Here is a 26,740-nt window from a genome sequence, read left to right as displayed (position 1 = left end):
AACCAGCTGCGGGTCAAACAATCTTTTTTTTTTTTTTTTTGCGAGGATCGTCCTTTTTTTTTATTTAACAAAATTCAGATAACAAAGTACAACATAGTAATCAGGCAATCCAAATAACACCTTTGCATACATATACAATACTATCAAAAATACAATTTTACATTAAAACAAATAAGAATTACAATAAAATAAAATAAAAACAAATAATAAGGTCAAACAATCTTCATCGTCTTCATTGCACAGAATGAGACGAATGCAGAGTCATGCATTGATAACACCAGTTCATCGTTTTTTTTCTTCTCGTTAGCAAGTCTAACATTCGAAGACTATCGATGCATATTATCAGACTTCTACCAGCAAATGGTGTGGCACTGGAAAATGCAGTTATATGTATGCAACTATCTCGATATTGCAGGCAACAACACATTCCTCATCTGGAGCTGAACACGCTCAAGACCGTCGAGGTGGTTGAGGACCTCAGGAATCACCCTTCGCCACAGCTGCCCCTTGCACTGTCCAACTGTCTTGTATCAGCCGTCGTGACCCTCAAGTTCGTGGGAAGTACAGTTTGTCAGGACTTGAAGCGGAGGGCCGATATCAACTCCATCCTGAAAGAAAAATAAAAAGGCCCAGCACAGGAGCCTCCACATTCTGGTCACCGCCTGGCACTTTTCACTATTTGCACTAAAAACAGCAGACCTTCCAAAACGACATTATTACTGTATTCATTGTGGTAGGTTCGTCACTCTGCATTATTTGCGCAACTGTTGTGGATGCCAATTCCACACTACTGGACACGTTCAATAGCTGGACGACTTGAACAGATGTCGTTGCGTCAGCATTATTGCACTAGGTGAGGCCTTGGCTCACATTGCATCTAAATGAGCGGATGTCCCAGATTTCGTCACAGTAGCTTGTTTGCTGTAGTACGAGAGTGGCCCAAACTACGGGAGACAAATTGCTTGCGTGTTCTTAAACATTCTTGGCCAATACAGATGATTCTAAATCTGAAGTTGTCAGCAGTTGCTGGCGGCAATGCACCTCAACGCTTGCTGCCAACGGCCGTTCAAGACAAATAGGAGGCTCTAAAAGTGTGTGAAGGGACATTTTCAAATAGATGCAGCAGCTCAACAATATTTTGGGGAAGCCGCAAACACAAAACAAAACAAACATGATTAACGCCTCGGCAGGGAAGATGGCAGAATTCCATGAAGACCACGATGAGGACGACGACGATGGATCGCAGAGCAGCGCAAAGCACAACGGAACGTTTACGCCACTTTTGGGAGAACACGAGTGGAAGAAATCATGACATGGTGGAAGAAAGCAGCAGGGCTCAGCTGTTGGAAAAAAAAAACCCAAAAAAACCCCAAAAAAACAAGAGTCAGACTCTGAAGAAGGCGAAAGACTGCCGCTGCCAAGTGCCAATGTCAAGTGAATGACAAACCGAAAAGCTGTCTGAGATAAAAGAAGCAATGATTTCAATTGACATTTTTGCTTGTTACGGAAATCTGTTTGGGGATTGATTTCATCGGGACCAAATTGTTCTTATCTTTATTTCATTTTTACTCTGGTATGATGAAAGGCGTACTTGTTGTTAGCTGACGCTTGCTTTATCACTGTAATATTTCAACGGATCAAGTGAAAAATATAAATAAAAGTATATATACAAAATGATACAAATTGCAGGGTTTTTTTTGAACAACTTCAATGTTTTGAATAACACAAACTGATGGTTTGGATCCAGATTCAAACTCGAAGTGGATTACATGATCTTATCCAATTTCAGAATCCCCTTTTCCTTTTGGTCAACGCATTTTCAAGATGTAATCGGACAAGCGCAATCCGCTCAGATTGCTTTTGAACAAGTAAGTGGCCCCGCAGAATTACTTGCAAACGTTTACTCCGTGTGGTGTATTCGCTTGTGCGCAGTCAAATTGGCCCGCTGAGCGTATCTTTCGCCGCATAAGGAGCAACGAAAAGGTCTTTCTCCTGTGTGCGTCCTCATGTGCGTTACCACGCAGGACTTAAAAGAGAAGCTTTTCTCACACAGCGAGCAAGCGTAAGGTTTTTCACCCGAGTGCGTCCTCATGTGTGCTACCATGTTTGGCTTCAAAATGAATCTTTTGCCACACAGCGAGCACGCGTAAGGTTTTTCTCCCGAGTGTATCCTCATGTGTGCTACCATGCTTGAATTTTGCGTGAATGTTTTACCACACACGGAGCAGATGAAAGGTTTCTCTCCAGTGTGTGTTCTCATGTGTGCTACCAAACTTTCCTTGTGAGAGAATCTTTTCTCGCACAGGGAGCAGTTGAAAGGTTTTTCTCCCGTGTGCGTTCTCATGTGTCGAACCATGTCGGACTTATTGCTGAAGCCTTTGCCGCAAACGGAGCAAGTGTAGGGTTTTTCTCCCGTGTGCGTTCGCATGTGTCTTATCAGAGGTCCGTTTTGAGCAAATGTTTTCGAACAAACTGAGCAGCTGCCACCCGTCTTCTTGTCCAAGGATTTCGAGGCTTTGTCATCACCTTGGCGGGCCGCGCGCTTCACATCTTCCGTGTCGTCACTGTCTGACAGCGGCGCTATGAGTTTGTCGGGCGGCGGTCTTCCAAGACGGCAACAAAGCGGAGTCGACTCGGGCGCGTCGTCGTCACTCTTCGCGGAGGCCACGGTCAGTAGCAAGGTGCTGACATTAGTCTCCTCCTCTTCCTCCTTAACGTGGAAGCGCTCCGGATCCCCCTCTCGAGAGGATATCACGTGGTGGTCAGGTGGACCCTTTTTTTCCTCTTTGAGGTGGTGGGGCAGCTCCAAACGGGAGCTCCCCACCTGCGGCTGAGGGTTTCGTTCTTGCCGACGACCAATCAGCTGCTGGACATCTGTAAGACACAAGCGACACAAACTAATGTGAGCCGAGTCGCGGTGAGCCAGCCGTATTCCAGAAATGAGCTTTTGGCCATCATCCAAAAGATGACCTCAGCTTTCCAATGACACACCAACCATTGAGCGACAAACTAAGTTATGACATTATTATTACATCATTGCCACAGATATGAAGATATGACACGCCCCTTGAGCTGCTTCCCAACGGCGATGCTAAGCTACAAGGGGGAAAGTTGGCAGTGAATTCAAAGTAAGGTTGTGAATGGCAAGTAAACCAAGAGATAAAGGATGCTGCCTCATTGTGTTGAATAGCATGGCTGGACTAAATTTGAAAAATAATTTCATTGTGATCCCCCCCCCTTTCCAATACTGCAATGTAACTGCAATGACTATTTTCTATAGGTTGCATTGATGGTAGCAGAAGAAGAAGCTGCGATGTCTATATGTGTGTATACGCAACGAGACACGCTGCCTGCCAACACAACAAAGGACTTCACCACAGGGGGAAAGTGGACAGTCTTAGACTGGCCTAGACCGGACCACCTTAACCCAAAAGGGCCTGCAGCTGACCTCCTGAAGAGGAGAGTGAAGGGAGACCCCCTGGAAACAAACAAGAGCTGAAAGAGGCCCCAGAAAAGCTCTGGAAAAAAAACAGCTGGCATGAAAAATGCAGAAACAGTCTGCTGAAATGAGCGGGTGGCGGCCTTGATGCAAGTAAGGCTCGCGCCACCAAATATTGAATGTTATTCATGTCCGTTCCAATACTTTTGCACGTCATATTAAAACGGTGTTTACAAAAATAAGCCCCACCCCCCCCAAAAAAAATGGCAACGATCTCGTAGAACAATTATTTTGGGGTACCCCAAAATTCCTGTGAACACGTCTAAAATGCTACTTAGCGATTCTAATCGTCTCAAACACGTTTTTAGGACACCTGGATAGTGTTTGAAACGGTGGAGGAAAGACATTAACTGTCTCCATTTGGAATGAGTAGTGTGAGACGTCATTGTGCCTTTCCGTGGAAAAACTTCAACGACAATCATGACCCAAGACGTGGATGGGAGCGAAACAGAGAAAAAACGTCTTCAATCGAGACTCGGGCCGTGCTGACATGAACTAAAAGGCGAGCGAGCGAGCGAGCGAGCTTGCACCTTGTTCGTGCAGCATGTTCTCAGCAGCATCTTCCAGTGGTGGTGGCCACTCGCTCCGCTCCTCGCGGGACGCCATCGCTCTGTCAGAAAGCTTTTCTTTGCTTTTTTCTCCACTCTTGGCTTTTTACAACGCTTTTTTGCCACCAGTACGCCGTCGCTCCTTTTGGCCTCTTTGCTAACGTCCGTCTTTCTTCTGCTTCTTTTTGTTTTGTTTTTGTAAGCGTTGTGGCATCGAGCGTTTAACGTACGCTAGCGCCACCCAGTGTGCTGGAGTGTGTCTCGGATGATGCACGACGCATAGTGCGCGGTACCCCCAATCAACAGTACTGATGAAAAATTGTGGTTCCTCAAGATTGTATAAAAATATGACAACAACAACCAAGGACCTCAGATGGTATCCAACCTACATGTGAAGGACATGGACAAGGTCTGAGTTACTTGGATGATGACATACGGTAGATGGCTTCAAATCCCTAAACCCTTATCGACTGTCGTTTTGCACTTCAAAAGAACGATATTAGGGCTCTAAGTTATGTATGAAATGCACGCGTTCATATGAAGCTACATTGGCTTACCTAAAACGCACTTGCATGATGGGACCAACACAGCACAGTAGGTGGCGGTAAAGCGCCTTAAACGCTGAACGCAAGCTGCTAAATAAAGGACACTGCGGATGTTATCATAGCATAGCATAGCATAGCATAGCGTAGCATAGCATCCATCGCTGCAAGCTGACAAAGCGCGAAGTTCAAGTGTTTTTCTGCGCTCGTTGAACGGTACGGAGTCAAAATGTTGAAGGAGTTGGTGAGGAAGCGACTTATTGCGGCCGCCGATGAAATCTTCGGCCTGCTTGAAAGCACCATCGCGTCGTACGAGGAGCAACTTTGTCGGGCGAGAGACGAAAGCGAGCGTCACAGGCGACAACTCGAAGCTGTTTGCAAGACTCAAGTTGCCGTACGCCTCCAAGGTCTGTCTGTCGACATTCGCAAGGTTTCAGGAAAGAAAATTCATTCCAAACATTTAAAATGAAGTCCATTGCTTTGATAATAATACGGCTATAGTAGTTGTCATGTGTAGTACCAAGAATCTCCAACAGGAGCGCTATAATGTGCTATCAATGTTTAAGAACCAGCAATGTACAAAAGACACTGAGCTATTAATTGAGACTATTAGTGAGACACGTTATTGACAATCGATCGCCGTCCATTGCTTTACAAGAAGCATCTTATATGACAGTAGTCCTGTGAGAAAAAATAATGCTAAAGTTCATGAAGATTAATTCATACCATTTCATCCAAAAACAGCTGATTGATGGGGTATCTGCATATGGTGCCGTAATATTAGACAATGGCATGTATTCTAGTATGGAGTTTGTAACTGAATAAATGTAACGAAAATTGCCGACCCAAAAATACCAGTAAAAGACACTCAAGGGTATGTTCTTCGGTGCCCCTTGGCACCAGAAGGCTCGAGAAGACCAGCAACTGCTGCTGAGATAGAAAGGCAGTTGCTGACCGGGAGGGCTCACCAACATCCGTAGAAGGTTATGAGTAGCGTTGTACCTAAAATGTCTGACGTTTCTCACAACCAGGAATGCCTGCAGGTAGCCCTAGATGGTTATGAGATGAGTTGCGATTGAACTTGTCCACTGTCGTTCGATGCCGGTGTCCGTCGAAGTGAAATGGACACCGCCATGGTCCCCGTTGGAGTGAAGGCAGCAAGTGCTTGTAGAAGTGAAATTGATGCCATGTTGCTTTATGCCCAGTTAAAGTGTTTAAAACTCATTCAGTGCCAGACATTTCCAGACCCTCTTTTACCCTAACGTTTAAAAAAAAAACTGAAAAAAAAGACAAATAGAAATAAGTTCCTGGGGTTGAATGGCTGGACTGTGAAAAGACATACAAAAACATTTTTGGCAGTGAATGAGTTAAAGAGTGTTTAAAGAATAAAATGCATGACGGCCTACGAGGGGCCTTTTATTATGTTTTCAGTCAAATCAATATGATACCAATATGAATAAAAACTGACCGTGATGGGCTCTAAAACAAATATTGGATACCATTAAGTTTGTAAGTCCCTTGTGTTGACCGTACAAAAGTGGTTCGGTCACCCATTGTGACACTATTAAAATTAGGCGAAAGCCAAGGGCGTGACTGGCCTCGTCCAATTAGAAAAAGGCCCCACAAAACCTGTGTAAAAAGCGTTGTAACGTGCCTTATGTATTCAGACTGCTCACTTGTGCACTTCTGGGCTTTTGATTAAAACTCTTTGTGTGATCAGCCATCAGCTTGGACTCCTGCCTCTCAATGAATTCAATTAGAAGTTAGCTTCCAGAGCCGCAAAGACGACCTGCTGGAACCGCGGCCTGAACCAGAGCTCCCTGTGACGGGCTGGCGGATACAACATTTAAAGCAACCGTTCAAACTTTTTCAGGGCCGCATGCATAAAAAACCAACGGGGCAAGGGCCACTATGCTACCATCTCGCTTAAAACAGCAGCGAGGTAATTAAGCAAAAAAAGTCTGCCACCTCGACCTGACCCTGAGTGAGCAAAGAAAATGCTTTTACGGCTCTAAACTGTGTTTGTCTTGCTTGCGTCCTGCAGACGCGCAGCAGCTGCTTGGCCGTCAGGGCGAACTTCCCCCTCGGCCGCAGCGGGGGAGCTCCCGGTTCCAGCGCAAGGATCCGCAGTCCCCCGAAATGAAGGACGAAGAAGGGAAGGAGGCCGATGCCGGCGGGTTGCCACTGGCTGTCGTCTCTGTGAAGTCTGAAGATGAAGCACCCGAGCGTTTTCAGCTTCATCGCCACAGTCCAAGTGAAGACGGCCGCGGAGGACCGCCACCAGACGACATCTTGGCTCCGCTGTCAGACAGCGACAACCTGGAAGAACCTTTGAGGAGCGACGCAGACTGCCAAGGTGACGACAAACAGTCAGGATGCGCCCAAATAGAAAACAACGCTTAGCAACCAAGAAGGCTCGCAAACACCTAAAAACACGCGGCCTGCACGTTATGTGCTAGTCTGGCAACGCATGGAGGAGAAAGACCCTTTGGTTGCTCAATTTGCCGTAAAGGGTGCGCACAACGTTCAAGTTTGGTTGGACGCACGAGAATACACACAGGAGAAAAACCCTTTAGTTGCTCAACTTGTGGCCAAACATTCTCTCAAAAGTCAGCCATGATGTCACACGTGGCCACACACACACACACACACGCACAGGAGAAAACTCCTTCAGTTGCTCGGCTGGTGGTAAAATATTCTCACGGAAGAACTATATGGAGTTACACATGCGAATACGCACAGAGCAGCCCTTTCTTTGCGCGGTTTGCAAGAAAACCTTCTCCCTAGAAGAAAGACTGAAATCACACATGAGAAAACACGCACAAGAAAAACGCTTTTGTTGCTCGCTTTGTGGTAAAGCGTTCTCTCGTAAGGCGGATATGGAGGACCGTACCAGAAGTCACACTGGAGAAAGACCCTTCAGTTTGTCATTCTCGGGAAGTACCATATGAAAAGCCGCATGAGAGTACTCACGGGAGGAAAACCTTTCGGTTGCTCACTTTGCTGTAAAGCGTACTCTCGAAAGTCAGACATGGTTGTGCACGTGAGAAAACGCACAGGAGACAAACCATTTGGTTGTTCAGTTTGTGGTGGAAGTTTTGCACGTTTGGAGCAGATTGATTACACTCATGCGGAGCACAAAAGCGCAGAGCAAATGTTTTCCAGAAGGCCCCCTTGCGGTTCCGCGGCATCCGAGGACCTAGACTTTCGACTTGATTGTCCCCGTGGGGGAATTGTTTTCCACAAGTCATAGTGCGCACGGACTCCCCAAGATCAATGGTGGCCAAAACGGACAACGCGGAACCCAACACAGCTTTATTGCAAAAAACACCACAAACATTTGGTGGGGCCCTGCTGTTGAGGGCTGCGGGAATGAGCGCCTCCCTGCATTTTTGTGTCCTGTACGTGCACCTTGAGGGCAGTGGGGTGAGATATTCAGATATACAGATTGATCATTTCTTTTGTCTCGTTCTGCCTCGCAATTATTTAGGGTCTATAATCCCGCTGCCGACCATGAGATGGCGGCACACTGTCAAACAGAATGAGAACTGCAAATAGTTCAGGGCAGCCTAGTTTTTGGCGAAAATGTGAAATCCTCTTCAGTCCTGCTTTTTACGCCTACAGAGAGTGGTTCATTTTCTAATCGGCATCTTTGGGGAGGGTTATCGACGGACATTGCGAGATCAGTCTTTTAGTTTGCAAGAAAATAGTATGTGTATCTATGAATAGTTATTAATGAAGGCTTAAGTTCAGTAACAAGTGGAATGTTTTCTGTAACATCAGGGCTACGAAACATGGTAAAATCCGCATTGCACAAGCTTTTTTATAGGTCAAACTTTTATAGGTCAGGGGTGGCTGAGTGGTGCCCAATACGTCTGTTTGTTTTACTCGTTTGCTAGCGATATTAGCAATATTAGCGTTATGCGACGGGGATGCTAGCTTGTGCATGTCTTGTTTTATGTGAATGAAGTCAGCCAAACTAACGCACGACGTGCTGCCAACTGTATTGCTTCATTCAACTTCTCGATATCAACTACTGCTTCTCACATAGATGCAGCCAATCACATTCGTGTGCACTTCAGGGACCGCGCGGAAAACATATTCTTGTAACCAGGTGGTTAGTTGGGGCGCTCCGTTTTCCAATTGGCGGTGAACGTATCACCATTGTCTCGCTGCCCTCGCGTGCTCTCCCGTGCTCTTAATTTAAAACCTACCGAGGCTTAGTGACCGCATACGTGGACAGACAGCACTTTCTAGCTCTGCGTCCACGAGCGTGTGCACTGTGGAATTGCGGGTGTTTGGGACACATATGTGGGCACTTAAACTGCCATCTTGTGGTCTCAGCCGAGTATTACACACTACAGTCAAAATACAAAACTGCGGAAGTTTCCAGTGGTGGCTCCAGACACAAAGATTGATCAAGTAAGATGCCCAATCATATTTCATGGCTCATTTTTGTTTAGCTATTTATAGAAGCACTGGGATATTTGTCATGAAGAGCACATTTAGGGAAAAAGTGTAAAAATAAGAACGTAGCATGTCGCTAAACATGACGTACACGTATGTGTACTCATGGACTGAAGCTATGCTAGTAAACATGCACACATGTATAATGAGAAAAAAAAAAGAGTGTCTCAGGTGCAACTAAAATCTGTACATTGTAGCATTGAAATATACAAAAATCATGCATAACTACATGAAAGAAATGTGTTTGTAGTGTTGTTTTTATTTTCAGAGCGTTATTCTGTGCAAAACCTTTCAGAGCTACTTGGTTTAATTGCTGGAGATAACTCAGATTTGGACTTGTCTGACAACGAGGATCACATCCTGGATGAAAATGACCGACCATCGCCACAGGAGCAAAGCAGCAGTGAGGATCAGGGTGACAGTAGTGATGATGAGGACCCCATTCATGAGCACAGCAGAGGACGTAAAGGCTTCCGCGGTGCACATTACGGTTAGCCAAGGCCCAGGGGACGTTTGTTTCTTTTGTGTCGTTAGGGCCTCGGGACAATTTGTGAGCAAAATGCGTATTTACGTACAACACTTGTTCACAGGTTCATTGACGGGGACAAAGTGTACAGGTTCAGGTGCAGGGTCATCCCACACCCCCAGACGCCAACGTCAAACTGACACAATTGAGAGCGATAGCTCAGAAGATCACTCCGATGAGCCAACACCAGGACCGAGCCAAACCAAAGAAAAGAGAAAGGCGGAGTCCAAACAAGGTAATCGTTGTTATTTTGGTATGCCTTGAGGGTGAATTCTCCAATTTGATCCAATCGATGTCCACTCAGATTCAAGACTTTCACACAATTCAATTGCATACGTGGGCCAAATGTAGCTTACTGCAATAAATGCTCATTTTATTCCGATTCCGTTTGTCTGTTGATTCTGCGCAGGACGTGGGGTACGCCGCAAGGCTACTCCGCTGACGGCAAAGCTCACAAAGTACCCGCGGCAGGACGAAACGGATGGAGACAGACGCGGCTGGACCCCGCAAGACTATTTTGAGCAGTACATAGATAGAGACCTAATGAAAAAGATTTCAGACTGCACTAACGCTATGTCACTGTCGAAGAGTGGGGATCCGCTCAACGTGTCTGTGGATGAGGTGCACCACTTTTTTGGCGCCTGCATTTTGATGTCCTGCATCCGATACCCGACCATTAGGATGTATTGGTCCAAATCGTTGAGAATCGCTGCCATCGCGGACAGATTCACGCGTGCCCGATTCTTCAAAGTGAGGGGAGCGATAAAAGTGGTCGTTGACGATGATGTGCCAGAAGACCTGAGGAGGATGGACAAATTCTGGAAGGTTAGGCCTTTTCTGGATCGGATTCTGTGCGGGTGCAAGTCTCTGAATCGACCCGATTGCGCATCTATCGGCGAGCAGACGGTACCCTTCGCGGGAGCCTGTCCGCCGAGACCATATCTGCCCATGAAGCCGAAGCCGGTTGGCATCAAGAACTTTGTTTGTGCTACGGCAGATGGCATTGTGCTCGACTTTGAGCTCTATCAAGGAACGCAGCCACTGATCGAGAAGGTGGAAGAACCACAAGGCCTGGATTTGGGAAGCCTAGTCATCGAGCGCCTGTGCCAAACTCTGCAGCCTGGCACAAAAGTCTATTGCGACCCGTTCTTCACCACCATCAAAGGTGCGCAGCGGTTGACGGCGAAGGAGCTGCGCGTAACCGGAACGATAACGGGCAACCGACTCGCCGGAGCGGACCACAAGTCGAAGGAGAACGCAGGACGAGGTACCTCGTCGGAAGTGTCTGCCGAAGACGGAAAGTTGCGCGTCGTCAAGCGGCATGACGACAAACCGGTATTGACGATGTCGGTCGCCCGCCGCGCACGGCCCGAAGACACCCGCCGGCGCCGGGACGGGAGAGCGAAGCCATATGTCAGTGTCTCGCGGCCAAGCATTGTCCGCGAGTGCGACGCCACGATGGGCGGCGTCGACTCGATGGGCGGAATGTTGACTTCCCATGGCATGAGCACCCGTGCAAAGAAGTGGACAATACGGATGTTCATGCACTTCACAGATCTGGCTTTAGCCAACAGCTGGCTGCTCTACCGCAAAGACCAGAAATGCGCCGGGCCAACGACGAGACCCGTCCGCTTCCTCGACTTCCGTATGGAAGTGGCGGAGAGCCTCTTGGCCCGGCAGCACAGCGCGCGCGCAGACCCGCCAGGGGAATCGGACGAAGACGATTCAAGTCGAGGGCTAAAACGTCACGTGACAAAGTTGCCCCGCGTCTCGGTCCGCAGGAGGGCCAACGCCCATCTCCCAGAGATGCTCGGCATAAAGAACGCCATGCGCTGCAGACAACCGGGCTGCACCGGAAGGACCCGAGTGCGTTGCGTGACCTGCAAAGTGTTCTTGTGCCTGCAAACCGAACGCAACTGTTACTTTGCTTTTCACACGTAGACAGGGACAGAGACTACTTGCACTCTTTCACATTATTACCGTGCGGGGCGGGGGCTAATGGCGACTTCAATCGGGGCCCGTGGAGAATGCTCCGCCCCCTCTGTGCCGATACCTACGCTCCGCCCCCGGTTGGCCTATTTCCTCAGGCGGGCGGGCAGGCAGTTGTTGACAAAGAGGTGAACCTCGCCCCATCTTTGCTTGCCAATGACTGAGCGAGTCAGGGAAGCAAGCGCCTTTTATACCCAAGTAGCCGGCTCACCTGTGGGATGTTTCAAACACATGCTTGACGAGCATTCCTCCGCTTTCTCCGCCTTCCCTTGCCACCTGTGCCAGATTTTTTCCGAAAGTGTCGCAGCCATCAAATGAAAAATACAAATCAAGTCGATCAGTTTGAACGTCTTGTATATCTTGAATATCTTGAATGTCTTTGTGGTGTAGTCGATGAATGACACAAGATGCCGACTTCATAGCAATTGAGGTTCGTTCATAAGCGTGCCTGTGTTTCTAGGCCGCACTCCGATGTGGCCCCTCGCCGGGCGGGCCGGGCCAGACCGACTGACCGACATAATCGGCCGTCGGACGATTCGTGTCGATATTGTCCGGGGTGGCGCCTCTCGGCTTGCGATCCATGGACCGCTCCTTGAGCCTTTTGGCCTCCTTTGCCGGCGGCTAGCAGTAGGGCTGTAGTAATCCAGTCCCAATTGTTTTTGTTCTTGTCGTTGTTGACTCCAGCAACTCGTCGGCCTCTCTCTTTGCCTCTTTCTCCCTTGTAAATGTAAAACAAGAAAAAAATTCATTCGAGGATCGTCAATAGAGCACTTCTTGCTATTTGCTAGGCTTTCTGGCAGGAAAAAAATCCCCTTCCTTGGTCAGTTTTTTTGCGCTCGGAAGCTGCAGTCCTTCTACAAAGTGGACCGGTGCTCCGTTTGATGGCGAGCCTCCCATTACGAACTGTGAATGTTGGCCGTGACATTTTAAGGGTCGGAATGCCGAGGTAACTCGTACATTTCACGGAGGAAAAACAACACGGACAACATTGGTAACTTTGACCGGAACAACAATCAGTTTATTTTTCCATAACACTTCCTGTAGTCTCCTTCAGCGTAAGAGCATACACGACACTACCAAAATAAAATGTATGACCAACGGTGAAAATCCACCATAGTGCTTGACCGACGGATCCTATGGTAGTCTCGTGCCAATCTTGTTGACCAAGAACAACAAGGTCCCCTTCCTGGACATTTACCATGACGTTTGACTATTCCCCTTGACTTTTGACTTGACCAAATCTTGGATCCACAAAGAACAATTTCCATCAGCAAGCATTTTGAGAAGGACATTTGATTTGATGACTTATTGGGCCTTTAGGAGTTGCGCGCATGTTGTAAATTGTTCGCAATTGTTTTGTAAAACGAAAAGTTCACATTTTTGCAACGTTAAACTTGTGTCACTTTGTTATTGCTTCAGCTCTCGGCTCCTTGCGAACCTAGAAGTGACGCGTACATACTCTGAAGTGGGTTACAGTAGCAACAAAATGTAACTCTTTGAGTTACAGCACATCTCTTCACAGAAATAAATGGACTTAAACTCGATATTCCAATTTTGGGACAGCAGCACACGTTGTTCAAATCCACACAGCCAAGAGGCAAATGTGACTGAAGCGAGCGTCAATTATGCAAGACATGCTGCTGGCGGTGACGTCACAAGCGGGCCAACCAAGACGTACTGAGAGGCGTGTGACTGTCAAGCGGTTGGATGTCTTTCCTGGTGCGCGATCGGCGCAATCAACTCTCGAGGCCGAGGGACGCACTTTGCCTGCCGACACCGAGACAGACGACAGTGTCCTATATAGATGTGTGTAATTTTTTTTAAATTATATTTTTATTATTTTCAAATAAGGGGCGGTCCAAACTGTCTTGGGTTGAGCTATATGAATGAATGAATAATTTTATTTAAACATGGAGAGGAAAAAAGAAACAATAATTACAATAACAATGAAAAAAAATAACAACAACAATCAAAAATTAGCACACCTACCAAAAGTCACGCTCAAAAGGGAGTGGGAAGAAGTCTAGACTTATTAAATCCCACCCCTTCTCCATTTTTTCTTAATGTATTCTATTCTTCATCCATGGTGAAAATAATACTAAAGATAATGAAAATAGTTACAATAATAATGAACAACTACATTTATAAATACTAAGTTATCGGGTATATACACCACATAGACAAGGTCCAAAACCCATCGTTTTTCTCTTACAGCCACAAGATGGCCATCAAAGCACCACCAAAGAAGAAAGAGGAGAAGGAGAAGAAGAAGAAGGTAGAATGCGGAAGTCGTTGAATGGGTCGAGGAGAGCCAAAGAGCGACGTGCCTGTTGTGGTGAAGAGCGCAAACAAAGTTGTTTTATATCTTTGGGCAGTTTCCTAGAACGATGGCTTCGTTTTCGTCTTACGAGGAGCGACTTTGTGGAGCGAAAGAGAAAAACAAGCCGGTCGTGTTGTACACCCAAGGTCAGTGTCTCACACGCCGTGGGGCGGATACGCTACTTCGCTACCTCGCTACTTCGCTACCTCGCTACTTCTACACCACACCACAAACATGCTCTCCGTCATACATTGAACGATCTCGCCAGTGGCATCTGCACAAAGTGTCAGTAGTGGCCCAAACTAGCAGTCTGGCGTAGTACCCGGATTGACCTGTAACAAGCAGCATTGTTCCACCGCACATCCAGAAGAACCATTTGCACCTTTTTCCAAAGGAAAAATGCAGATCGCCTATGTGACGGACCGGTGTTGTGCCAAATTGTCCTACTTCGTCGAAACTTCCTACCGAAGGCTGATTTGACATCCTAAATACTACCGTGCGCTTTCAGCTTGTTTTGTGTAGATTTTTGACTGAAAAGTTCCTTAGGTAACAACCAATCACGGCTCAGATTCAGGAAACAGGTTAGCCATGATTGGTCGTTGTGAGCATTTGTGATGTCATTTTCAGTCGACCGAAGACAAGATGGCTAAAAACCAGCGCATTTTGCTTCTTAATTTATATAACACAAGCGCAAAACTAGTCAGAAGGCCGTGTTTCAACTAGTGGGCGTGCTGGGAGCATATTCTTGAAAAAAAAATATCTCTGGGTTGATTTCTTTTTAAAGAAAATACATAGACGGAGGTGCAAGCAGGTAGAACGTCCTGACGATTGAGTGTGCTATACAGCCACTGCGTGATGAATGTGGTCAACAGATCAACACTGTAGGCTCAAAAGCTACTGCAAGAAGACACGCAATCGAGGGCGTTGGGGGGGAGGGGGGTATGGGGTGATAGTGCCCACCCAAAGAAAACTGGATGTAGTTCTGATGAATGGGATATAAAAAATCCAAATCAAATCAACTTGTATTTGTTTAGCCCAAATAACAACAACAGTTATCTCAATATAGGCGAAAACAAAACGCGTTTTAAGGTGCAGTAGCCCTACGCTGGATTTCGATCTTCTTGAGCATTGTAGCACTTTTTTGCCCCCCCAGGTAATGCCCACCCACACTTGGCATCCTGGTAACACCACTGCACACAATGCTTAAAAACTAGGACGGAAATCGCACGGCCAAAGTATTTTTGTGGCAATGAAAAAGTCAAAGAAGACTCAGTAAAAGGGAAAATAACGACCGTATGACAGATAGGGCAAAAAGTTTTAAAAGGTGCCACCAAAACATGCGCTTATCGGCGTTGTGCGCATGCGTGCGCCAGTGCACTGGGCATTGCTAACGTCTCGACGGGTAGGAAGGAATATTGAATCTCACTTTTAGCTTGTTCAAATCCAGATGAATTCCTCCACTTGTGTGCCGCAGACCGCCGAGAGGAAGCGCGGGCGGGGAGCTCCGCTTTGGAGCCGGAACGTCCGCGGCACCCCGACGTCGACGAGGAAGCGGCCGATCCGGGGCTGCTGCACGTTAAGGAGGAAGAGGAGGAGCTGGACGTCAGCCAGTTTCCACTGAACATCGTGGTTGTCAAGAGCGAGGACGACCGCGTCCAGCCGCCGCCGGACCAGCCCTTCTCGCCTCCTCCACTGTCACCCGGCCGAGGCGCAAAAGACGAGACTTTGCCGAGCGCCGACGATCGCTCCAAAAAGGGCGGGGCTGACGTGGGAGCTCACACAACACACGAGGGCAATTTGATTTGCTCGCTTTGCGGCGAGAGCTTTACTGAGGCGGGCAGGATTGGCCACATGAAAGCGCACGCCAGAGAAAAACCCTTCGGCTGTTCCGTTTGCGGCCAAACATTTGCAGAAAAGGTGGCTTTGATCGTGCACAAAGTCACGCACACGGCAGAAAATCCGTTCACGTGCTCGGTTTGCGGCAAAGTCTATTTGATTAAAGACTACTTGAATAAACACATGAAAACGCACACGGGGGAAAAACCATACACTTGCTCCGTTTGCGGGGAAAAGTTTGCTCACAAGGCCACTTTGATCGCGCACACGGCGACACACACGGGAGAAAAACCTTTCACGTGCTCGGTTTGCACGAAAAACTTTTCTTATAAATCCGACTTGACGAAACACATGCGAACGCACACGGGAGAAAAGCCTTTCAGTTGCTCGGTGTGCGGCGACAAGTTTGCTCGCAAGGTCTCGTTAATTGCGCACACGGCGGCGCACACGGGGGAGAAACCTTTCACTTGCTCCGTTTGTGGCGAAAGCCTCTCCTATAGACACAGTTTGAATGCGCACATGCGGACGCACACCGGGGAAAAGCCTTTCGCGTGCTCGGTTTGCGGCGAAAGCTTCGCTCGCAAAGAAAATCTGGTGGCACACACGAGAAGACACACGGGAGAGAAACCTTTTACGTGTTCGGTTTGCGGGAAAAACTTTTCTCACAAGTCGGCTATGAGTCGACACCAGAGGGCCCACGCGGATGAAAAAGCTTTAACTTGCTCACTTTGCGACGAGAGCTTTTTGAAGAGGTCAATTTTGACGGCACACATGCGCAAACATAACGGACGATAAACGCTTGGCCTCAAACAACGGGTAATCGTCGCTTTAATCGGTCGTTAAGAATTGATCACTTGGAAATGGAGGGCAGCACTCGGGGCGACTTTGGTCCGATCAATATTTACTCGTCCATTGAATGGCTCCAAACATCGCCCCGATCAATATTTACTCGTCCATTGAATGGCTCCAAACATTTTCTGTTATCTTGACCACACATTCCGATGTTGCTGCAGCATTAAGGATTTGCCTGATTTCCATTCATGTTTTAATTTGTTGTTGCTGAGATTTATTTCATGAAATGTTTTGTTTGTTAGTCGCAGTGTTCGCTCAATAAAGCGCAGTCTGTTCGGATTCTGAAAAAAAAAAACCTTCAAAAGAACCTTTCATTCTTTTTGTGAAGAATAAGTGCCAAATGTTGACCTGATCCGACAGCATGAAAAAAGCTTGCAATCGGTGTTACACTGCCAAATATTCCCCAAACGGTTTAGTTGTATTTCCATTTCCTGCAAACAATCCAAATGAAAGCTGGAGGTGCAGAGGATAAAGCAAATAGATGTCGTAAAGATCGCAGGACTGCCACCTAGCAATTGAACAATCACTTCACTTGAATGAAATGTTTTTTTTAAACTCTCCACATAAAGTATTTTGACGTTTGAATTCGACCCTTGTATTTTATTGCTTTATTGAAATGCGTCATTATACGAAGCTTCATGAGACGGCCGTTATGTTTTTGTTAGTTAGCGGAAAGGAGTTACTATGTGACCATTGGAAGTTTTGAACCAGATCGAATGGCCGTGACACGTGTGTGGGGTCAAATAATCAGCAAGGTCTGCAGAAGCTGGATAACGATCCTGAACATCTAAATCAGGTGGGTTGCAGCAGGGTGACAAAGAAAACATTCAGGATACTGGCCCGCGAGGACCGGAAGTGCCCATCCCTTTTATTTATATTTTTATATATATATATATATTTTTTTTTTTATCTTTTATTTAGATACATTCTCGAACAGGAAAATATCTAGCATTCTTCAGAAAACATTTGTCTTGATACAGTAGAAACAGAAAAAGAACATTTGAAAGGCTTTTTTCAAAAATGTATTTTACAAAAATCGCTTTCAATGTTTAAAAACATAAAAATAAAAGTAAAACAAAATTTGAAGGTAACAATCATTGAGACCCTTCACATTCAAAGCAATTATATTGTGTGGCAGTTTCCACTAAACCTTTTATCCTTTCACTTCTTTCTACCATTAAGATTAAAGGTTGGAAGTATTTGTTGAACTCATTTTGGAAACATTTTAGGGACGGGAACGTATTTCTCAATTTGCTGGAGTCAATACGTGGATATGGCCCACCCCTGATAAAAGTGCCAATAGTTCAACCGGTCCGAGTGTAGTTTTAGGTTAGTCGATCAAGCTTACTGTCTTTTGTCCCTCAGGGCCCACTGTAGAAGCCTTTCAAAGATGGCTGCCTTCTACGCATGCGCATTGACGGGCGTCGAGAAGGAAAAACAGAAAAGCTTCAAGCCGACACGTAAGAGCGCAAGAAGGCGGCAAAAAAAACATGAAAATGTTGAAGGAGTTTGTGAGGAAGCGACTCATTGCGGCCGCCGACGAAATCTTCGGGCTGTTTGAAAGCACCATCGCCTCGTACGAGGAGCAACTTTGTCGCGCCAGAGAGGAGAACGAGCGACAGCGACGACAACTGGGCGACGATTGGCCCAAAATTGGCGTCCAAGGTCTGGTCACGTTTAGTAGACTTAATTCATTAAGATTCTGTGGCGCTAAACATCATTGTTGACTGACTCTCGGCTCTCGCAGTGAAGAAAAGCATGTGATCACAATATCGTCACATATTTAGGATGAGTGACTCTTCGCAGCACAATTTGCATTTCTTTAGTCAAATGTCTTGAATTCCTCTCACGTTGCAGAGTGCAGTGGAACTACAGGATGATGCATGCAAAATAGCAACTGATGTTTCAAGCACTGCATGTACTCCAGGTGATATGGCAACGTGAATAATACAGTACAGTGTATTTTGCAGTCATTTCACAAATGTTCTTGTGGCGTATTTAGACTATTTTAGTAGTGCAAACAAATTAGTCAGTCAATCGACTAATACTTTGATAGTCGCCATTGATAGAGCCATTGTCATATACCGGGCATATATATATATATATATGAAAACACAGTATAAGGAAAAGGGGGAATGGATTTGCTCCTGAATTTGAATTTAAAACTGAACAATTTGACGTGTCTAAGTTCATTTCATTCTACTCGTTATTATCCACCATCCATTATCTGTCAAAGAAGGAAGCAGACCAACGTCTCGCCAACACCAAGTTGCAAATTTGTCCAGAGCAGGACTCAAACATCAACAACAAACCAGTGGTCAAAAAGGCCAAGTCCTTCCAGATGCGCTACGAACTAAATTGCCATTGTGTCCCGCAGACCCGGATCGGCGGTCTCCTCTCATCAAAGAAGAAGGGGAGGCGCCACGCTCCTCCCACGTGAAGGAAGAAGAGGAGGAGGAGGAGCAGGAGGCTGACCTCAGCGTCTTGCCACTCAACGTGGTGGTGGTGGTGAAGAGTGAAGACGAGCAGCTACCCGGCTCGTCGCGGCTGGATCTCCTCCGCGGAGGACCACAAGCGCACAAGCTCGTGCTCCCGCTGTCAGACGGCCATGACAGAGAAGGAGCTTTGCGGAGAGATGCGGACCGCGCAGGTGACGACAAACGCTTCCCGCACTCTAAAAAGGACTCGACCGATATGAGCTGTGGGACAGGTAAAAAAAGTTTTACATGCTCAGTATGCGGTAAAATGTTTGCTCGGAAGGAACACATGAAAAAGCACATGAGAACACACACAGGAGAAAAACCCTTCAGTTGCTCAGTTTGTGGGGAGGAATTTACTCAGAAAGTCTCTTTGACCGCGCACACGGCAGCGCACACGGGAGAAAAACCCTTCGCGTGCTCACTTTGCGGCGAAAGCTATTCTTATAAGCACAGTTTGAACGCACACATGCAAACGCACACGGGAGAAAAACCCTTCTGTTGCTCCGTTTGCGGGAAAAGATTCCCGCAGAAGCCAAACATGATTAAACACATGAGGACGCACACGGGAGAGAAACCTTTTCGCTGCTCGGTTTGCGGCGACGCCTTTGCTCACAAGTTCTCCTTGAGTGTGCACATGCGCAAACACACGGGGGAAAAACCTTTCCGCTGCTCCATTTGCGGCGATACCTTTGCCCACAGGTTCTCTTTAAATGTGCACATGCGGACGCACACGGGAGAGAAACCTTTCAGTTGCACAGTGTGCGGTAAAATCTTCTCCCAAAGGGCACACGTGGTCGCACACATGAGAACGCACACAGGAGAAAAACCCTTCACTTGCTCCCTTTGTGATAAAAGCTATTTCAAGAAGTGCAGTTTGACCACGCACATGCGTAAACACAATGCGGAATAAAGGCTTTGCTGCTCCGACTGTGCTCAAATGACAGATACTAACAATCAGCGCCATACTTGAACGTCCCCATTTTGTAACGCCCCACCTACAAATGCTTTTTTATTGCGATATTCATAGTTTAACCCGTAGAAATCTCACAAACTGTGACCCTGAAATAGTGTAACGCCATAGCCATCATTACCTTTGAAAGTAAATTTCTTACATATGATTGGATTTGAAATGCACTTTTACATGAAAGTGCAGCACAAACCCTCCAAAACTTCCAGCACAACCCAGGCCAAATTTAGCTCCTGCCCAACATATAAAGCTTGTCTCTCAGGCGAGATGTATCTTATCACTTGAACATACCTACTTGGCACCTTTTCTATTTAGACGCAGCTTTAGCAGCATTCTTACAGCATTAGACATACATACATACACACACACACGCAACAAAGGCAAATTGGTGAGGTTTTCCGTGAATAACTGGAGCTAGTTACCGCAGGGGAAAAAAGCACACAGTTGAATTTGTTAATGGTGAATGGCAACTATATGATTGGATTACTGGATACAGTATGAGAGAATTCTAACACAACCGTAACTGATCAATTCCATTTGATCAGTGTCAGTTGTGTGTTACACATTTTGCTTAGTGTTGTTTTTACTGCACATTGGAAAGTCATTGTATTCCATTTGCATTCGCCGATTGTATTTTGTGACTGGCTTTTTTTTCTGAGCTGTCATAAGTCAAATGTTGAATGTTTGTTGGTAACACTCTTTGCAATAAAAGCGATTATTTTGCAGTACCACTGACTCTCAGTTGACTGTCGTCTGTCACGCCACAAGGTGGAAGAGACGTTTTGTTAAATGCCTTGTAAAACGTTGGCTGGATGACTGACGGCCGTAATTAACATGCTTGTGGTGAAATGACTCTTGCTACACTGTGTGTGTTTAAAAAGCTGTTAATGAAAAGCCTTCAAGAAATATAGTGATGAAACCAATGGTTAGGTTACGGAGCGGCGTAAGCTTATATCTTTTGCCCGGTCGCAGCAGAAGAATAATTTTGATATTGCAGATGACTTTCTTTAGCCAAGTGGTGTACTTTCTTCAGCAACACACACAAACTGCTCTCCACGAGAGCCAAGTACAAAGAACAAATAAAGTGCGAACACTCCCACCTATAATCCAATGTTGACGTCATCTGTCAGCGACAGCCCACTTTTGACAATTAAACACAATCCAGTAACAAGCAGTCACACAATAACACTCAACATATAGGCATACAACTGTGTTTTCAGATGAAAAGCAGGCATGTCATCCGACAAGATGTTCTCTGCATTCGCTTTTTCGTGAGCGTTACGTGTAGTTTATCTAAATGCAGTTGCCATACACGTCCCGCGGGGAGTTTTTGTTTCTTTTATATTTTAATGATATTTACAACGGAACGTTAAAAAAAAAAGAACAGCCAGGGAATGACATACAAAGACGAAAAGAGACTGGATTTCATATTAAGGGAATACTTTATAAAGAGCACACAAATTCAACGTTTTACGTTCCTTCACACATTTGTGGAGTGGGCAAAAAAAAAATTTAACCTAAACAATAAGTTATCAAATCAAAGGAAATGTGTGGTTGTATAAAAATAAAAAACAAATGCGACGAATCCTTTGCTCTTTTGTTTATTGTTAATGAGCTATGTTCAATAAAGATTTGATATTTAAAAAAAAGGTCCAATATGGCGACTGATGTACGCATGCGCAGTGGCGGCCGCTTTCGTTCCGCTGCACGTTTTCTGGGTGCATAGTTGAGCGGTGAAAAAAAACACAGTTGCTGTCAAAATGTTGAAGGGATTGGTGAGGGAGCGACTCATTGCGGCCGCCGACGAAATCTTCGGCCTGTTTGAAAGCACCATCGCCTCGTACGAGGAGCAACTTTGTCGCGCCAGAGAGGAGAACGAGCGACAGCGACGACAACTGGAAGCCGTTCGCCCCAAAACTCATATCGAAGGTCTGGTCACGTTTACTAAACTTTTTCCTAACGATCGAACACGGTAAGCCCCACCTGCAAATATCATTTTAGCCAACCCGAAGCTTGTAGCAAAGACAAATGGATGAATATCATTTACATATATGTACGTATATATGGATATTGAGAGCTGGGCGTTCCATCTAGCCGACGGACCGGTCCGTCTATCCGCCTATGACGGACGCACATTTTGCCGGTGGTAAACGATAAACGGGAAATTTACTGCCAGGCATTCTCAGACCCTCTTTTACTCTAACGTTTGAAAAAAGTGCCTGGGAATGAATGGCTAGACTGTGAAAAGACAAATAAAGTCGTCAATGGCAGTGAATGAGTTAAGCATAAGTGGAAGTGTATTTTTGCCCGTCTATGTAATCGTCTATAACCGGACATTAATGATTATTATATACATATACATATATATGTATGTATGCATACATCAACTGTCATATATATATATATATATATATATATATATATATATATATATATATATATATATGACGGTTCCCAGACCACAATCCCATTGAAAACCTGGAGGACCCGTTTTCCTCTCTTATTTTAGGTTGTTGTTTTTTTTAAATTTCGGTTCTCTGTCATTGAGAACAATGAATCTGTTAGAAGATAAAGAATACACATCTTAACCAAAAGAGCCAACAATCATGGAGTGCAGTGTAAGCTCCAGCTCCCTGCGACTGTACATTGGAAAATAAATGAATTCATTGTAATAAGAAAAGATTCCACAAAGATGACAGCCACTTGTCACATAGCTACTGTGAGGTTGTGATTTGTGTCCTGCAGACCACGATCCACAGCCCCCCCGCGTCAAAGAGGAAGAGGAGCAGGCGCATGTCAGCGACTTGCCGCCGACCGTCGGCGCGGTGAAGAGTGAAGACGACGAGGACGAGCTGCCCGAGTCGTCGCAGCTTCGTCATCGCGTTCCTAGCGGAGGACCGGCGGCGGCGGCGGCGGCCTGCAACCTCTTGGCGCCGCTGTCACCGAGCGAAGACACGGAAGAATCGTCGAGGAGCGGCACGGACTGCGAAGGTGAAGACAAACGCTCGGAAAAGGAAGCGCCCAAGCGTTTTGTCTGCTCGGTTTGCGGCGAAAGGTTCGCCCGCAAGTCAAACATGGTGACGCACATGCGAACGCACACGGGAGAGAAACCTTTTTGTTGTTCAGTTTGTGGCGAAAGCTTTGCGCGCAAGGTCTCCTTGGCGGGACACACCGTCACGCACACGGGAGAAAAGCCTTTCACCTGCTCCGTTTGCGGCGAAAGATTTGCTTATAATTACAATTTGACCCGACACATGCACGCGCACACGGGAGAGAAGCCCTTCACTTGTTCCGTTTGCGGTAAAATATTCAACCAGAGGGCCAACATGATCGCACACATGAGAACGCACACGGGAGAAAAACCTTTCCAGTGTTCACTTTGTGGCGATCGCTTTGCTCACCGCGTCTCGTTGATAGCGCACACGGCCACGCACACGGGACAGAAACCCTTTCCGTGCTCAGTTTGCGGCGAAAGCTTTTCGTACAAGTACAGTTTGACCGCACACATGCGCAAACACCAATGACAGTGGGGAGAAAAAAAAATTGTATTATAAATAGAATTCATATTCCACAAAGGCAATATTCAGCAGAATGCCGTGTTTGGACTCATAGGGGAGCATAGAACTTACTATTGTCAAGAAAAATGTCACTTGACTTCCGCTTTAAACAGCTTTTCAGATGTGTAACTTGTTAAAGTTGTTTTTTTTCAATCTCAGGCAATTGACGTTTATTTTAAAATTGCAGCACCAAAATAACCCAGTTTTAAATTGATCTCTTACCAGCTGACAGATTTTTCAAAAGAGGACGATGCCGATTGCCGACACGCTTCAAAATGCCGAACATCGGCGGCGATAATCAGCAGGACATTGCTGCTGCACGTGAGCACATAATCATGTCTTGGTGAAGCAGCATGTGCCTCGTTGGCCAAGGTTGGTTGTCATCTGGAGCTGTAACCCGTGATATGTTTGTTGTGACCATGAGGCACCTCCACGTTTTGCGTAAATGGTGATGGGGCCTCGTACGGGATGTTCTTCACAAATCTCGCCTCGTTTTGGCATTTCATAATGATGCTTTTTCCCAGCAGACAAATTGGAATCATCTTGAAGTCTGTGGGCTATTCTCAAGGCAATAGAGAAAGGATGCGTTTTACTTAGTCAAGACAACGCGTGTCTTCCTACCAAGTACAAAGAAGATGTTTCTAAAAATGATTGTTAGACTTGCTAATAACGTGTCCGTTTGTCGAGACAACTTTTAGATTTAGTCACATGCAAATAGTTTGGTTTCCAATCCATCAGGGGGATGTTAAAGGGCAAGAATCTAACTTTTGTCATATCCAAATCCTTCCGGACCGAACTGTAAGACCACTTATGAATTGTAGGAAAGTTGTATAAATCATCCATTTTCCGTTCAATTTTCAGCGTTTCGTTTATCTTTGCAATAAAGACGATTTGACTTCTTTGTAGTACTTAGTTATTTCTTCCCTTGTCTGTCACTTTGAGCCCTCTCGCTCTCCTTTTTTTTGTTATAATTTTTTTAACGGTCGCAAGATGGCGGCCTCGCTGCCGTGAAACACCACCGAAGAAGAAAAGGCGGAAGTTGACATGATTTCAAGTCGGCATGACAATGGCGTGACGGCGTCGAAGTCAAATCGTTAAAAGCGTCAAATATCGAACGATTGTCAAATTGCCGTGAGTGACTACATTTTTTCAAAGAACAATGACGTCGTACAAGGAGCCATTTTGCCGAGCGCGAGAGGAGAACCAGCGAACGCGACGAGACGCGAGTGTGCGGTGTGTCCATGGTGTGTTTACAATATGTTGACCAAACTTGATGATTTAACATTTCCGATGGGTAATAGTGGTGACAATATCCACCAAGACAAATGTTTATTTTAAAATGCATTCGCACAAACGCCTGTCCACAAGCAACAGGTGGCGCCATAACCCAAGGTCAATTTGGCCACATTAACAATGATCGAAAATAATTTTGTATTGTAAGAAATAAATATGTGTACTTATTAGTTGTACACCTCGCCGGGGTTGCATATTAAGATGCTGATTAGACGGCAAAATGATTGCACAAGTGTGCCATTTGCTACCCACAGTAGGTGGATGGCTTTTCCCGGCAAAGTAGAAGTGCTCAGTAACAAAAAGTGAGACAGATTTGTCAACAATATTTGACAGCAAAATGTTGAATCTTTGAGTTAATCCCATGCAAAATATGTTAAAAATGGGTGTAATGTGCAATCAAAATACAAATCAACTCATTGACTGACAGCCATTTTGGCTAATCTTTCAGGACAGTGACAATATAGATAAAATTGAAAATTTCCCCACTGTGGGATCAATAAAGGCATTCTTATTCTTAAACAAGAGTCAACTCACTGTCACTATAATCAGCAGTAGAACATGGGCTGGTTTCAACAAAAACACTGGATTCTGACTGAAAAAGCAGCGAAGATGAGATTTTTTGGTGAAAACTAACATGTCCAGCAGAACAGTGAGTCTGTCGCTAATCAGGTAAGTAAAATGAGTCTTTTTCCAACAACGAGTCCGCTAACGAGTTAAAGTAGACCTAAGATGGCTGGTCGATTGAAATGAATGCACTCTTATGATTTTCATATTATTATTACTTTTGGATTTTTCCTCTTACTTCGTATGAACAGAAAATGGGTGGGAATTTTTTTTCTTCCAAAAACTAACGATATTTTGACATACAAAAAAAAAGGCTGTAAAACTGCACCTGCTTCACAGAACAATTATGGATAGACAGCAGTTCTGAACGGCTCTTATGTTTTAAATTGCTTCATACACCTGCGAAACATTGAACACCGATATTCTATGGCAATATTTATTTAACGTTGAAGAACTTGAAATTATGGCCAGGCTACGCAGTGTGTTTTCACAGATTTCTGTGACAATTTATTACATCCAGTTTCTCCTCGTGAGCGATATCTGCAATATTTGATGTGTTGTATGCAACAGTATAGCATTTCCCGCTACAACAGCAGTCAGTCGGAAAAACAAAACCTTTGATACAATTTGGTGAATTTGTGGACGATCCCTAACACAGACGGCAAGAGAAAAAACGGCTTTTAGCCCTGTTATTGCATGTATACGTTTCAAGTGAGAAAAATGCAGCCGTCATCTTTTGACAGATATAGTTTCCTACACACACGACGCGTGCTATAGCCCCAAATGTAGCTCTGGTGCTGGCGGAGCCTACGTACATTTGACTTGATTGAGCTAAAGCGCGTCTGTGTTGCCTGTCTCTCGCAGTTTCGGATCGGGAGGACGACGAGGATGCACACAGCCCCGACGTTAAGGAGGAAGAGGAGGAGGTGGACGTCAGCGAGTTGCCACTGACTGTCGTCGTCGTGAAGGGCGAAGACGGCGACCAAGCAAGCGAGTGGTCGCGGCCAAGTGGAGGAGCACCAGCAGACAATCTCTCTGCACCACTGTCGCATAGTCGCAACACGCAAGAGCCCCCGAGAAGCGGCGCAGACTGCCAAAGTGACGACAGACACTTGAAAAGCACTGAAAGGGAGAGATCGGACGTAGGTAAAAAACGTTTTAGCTGCTCGGTTTGTGGTGAAAGTTTTGCCCGAAAAGAAAACATGAATGTCCATATGAGAACGCACACAGGGGAGAAACCTTTTAGTTGCCCAGTTTGTGGGGAGAAATTTGCTCGCAAGGGCTCTTTGATTGGACACGC

At 45.8% G+C, this 26,740-nt stretch overlaps 6 protein-coding genes across 7 annotated transcripts; 5 read left to right on the top strand and 1 right to left on the bottom strand.

Annotated features, from left to right (window-relative positions):
- Positions 1 to 44: 44 nt before the first annotated feature.
- Positions 45 to 5,113, bottom strand: LOC147146773 (uncharacterized). 2 transcript variants are annotated; one of them, XM_086031966.1, is made up of 3 exons: positions 4,030 to 5,113; positions 2,527 to 2,874; positions 45 to 608 (listed from the first exon to the last, which is right to left on the bottom strand). In XM_086031966.1, the coding sequence occupies exons 1-3, from the start codon at positions 4,103 to 4,105 to the stop codon at positions 598 to 600; spliced, it is 435 nt and encodes a 144-aa protein (XP_085888092.1). In that variant the 5' UTR covers positions 4,106 to 5,113; the 3' UTR covers positions 45 to 597. The 2 variants fall into 2 exon arrangements, with proteins under 2 accessions (XP_085888092.1, XP_085888091.1); XM_086031965.1 differs by having other exon boundaries at positions 45 to 2,874.
- On the top strand, positions 4,529 to 7,283 carry LOC147146772 (uncharacterized). Its single transcript, XM_086031987.1, has 2 exons — positions 4,529 to 4,996; positions 6,634 to 7,283. The coding sequence occupies exons 1-2, from the start codon at positions 4,819 to 4,821 to the stop codon at positions 6,990 to 6,992; spliced, it is 537 nt and encodes a 178-aa protein (XP_085888113.1). The 5' UTR covers positions 4,529 to 4,818; the 3' UTR covers positions 6,993 to 7,283.
- Positions 7,284 to 9,284: 2,001 nt separating this feature from the next.
- On the top strand, positions 9,285 to 11,523 carry LOC147146771 (piggyBac transposable element-derived protein 2; the record flags this gene model as incomplete). The annotated part of the gene is made up of 3 exons (XM_086030195.1): positions 9,285 to 9,546; positions 9,647 to 9,817; positions 9,992 to 11,523. Coding segments are annotated over 3 exons (1,965 nt in total), but the record flags the coding sequence as incomplete, so codon positions are not given.
- A 2,363-nt stretch (positions 11,524 to 13,886) lies between these two features.
- LOC147146770 (uncharacterized) lies at positions 13,887 to 17,164 on the top strand. The gene is made up of 2 exons (XM_086031957.1): positions 13,887 to 14,037; positions 15,366 to 17,164. The coding sequence occupies exons 1-2, from the start codon at positions 13,959 to 13,961 to the stop codon at positions 16,520 to 16,522; spliced, it is 1,236 nt and encodes a 411-aa protein (XP_085888083.1). The 5' UTR covers positions 13,887 to 13,958; the 3' UTR covers positions 16,523 to 17,164.
- Positions 17,165 to 17,238: 74 nt separating this feature from the next.
- Positions 17,239 to 20,754, top strand: LOC147146769 (uncharacterized). The gene is made up of 3 exons (XM_086031960.1): positions 17,239 to 17,375; positions 17,945 to 18,244; positions 18,957 to 20,754. Exons 2-3 carry the CDS (start codon positions 18,070 to 18,072, stop codon positions 19,967 to 19,969), a joined length of 1,188 nt encoding a protein of 395 aa, XP_085888086.1. The 5' UTR covers positions 17,239 to 17,375; positions 17,945 to 18,069; the 3' UTR covers positions 19,970 to 20,754.
- A 955-nt stretch (positions 20,755 to 21,709) lies between these two features.
- LOC147146768 (uncharacterized) lies at positions 21,710 to 24,488 on the top strand. The gene is made up of 3 exons (XM_086031986.1): positions 21,710 to 21,955; positions 22,772 to 23,017; positions 23,809 to 24,488. Exons 1-3 carry the CDS (start codon positions 21,787 to 21,789, stop codon positions 23,928 to 23,930), a joined length of 537 nt encoding a protein of 178 aa, XP_085888112.1. The 5' UTR covers positions 21,710 to 21,786; the 3' UTR covers positions 23,931 to 24,488.
- Positions 24,489 to 26,740: the final 2,252 nt, after the last annotated feature.

This window comes from Filicampus tigris, chromosome 5 (assembly GCF_054856515.1).
Source record: "Filicampus tigris isolate MCC_2025a chromosome 5, RoL_Ftig_1.0, whole genome shotgun sequence".
NCBI classification, from domain to species: domain Eukaryota; kingdom Metazoa; phylum Chordata; class Actinopteri; order Syngnathiformes; family Syngnathidae; genus Filicampus; species Filicampus tigris.
The sequence above is the reverse complement of the archived record's forward strand: the minus strand, read 5'-3'. Positions and strand labels throughout refer to the sequence as shown.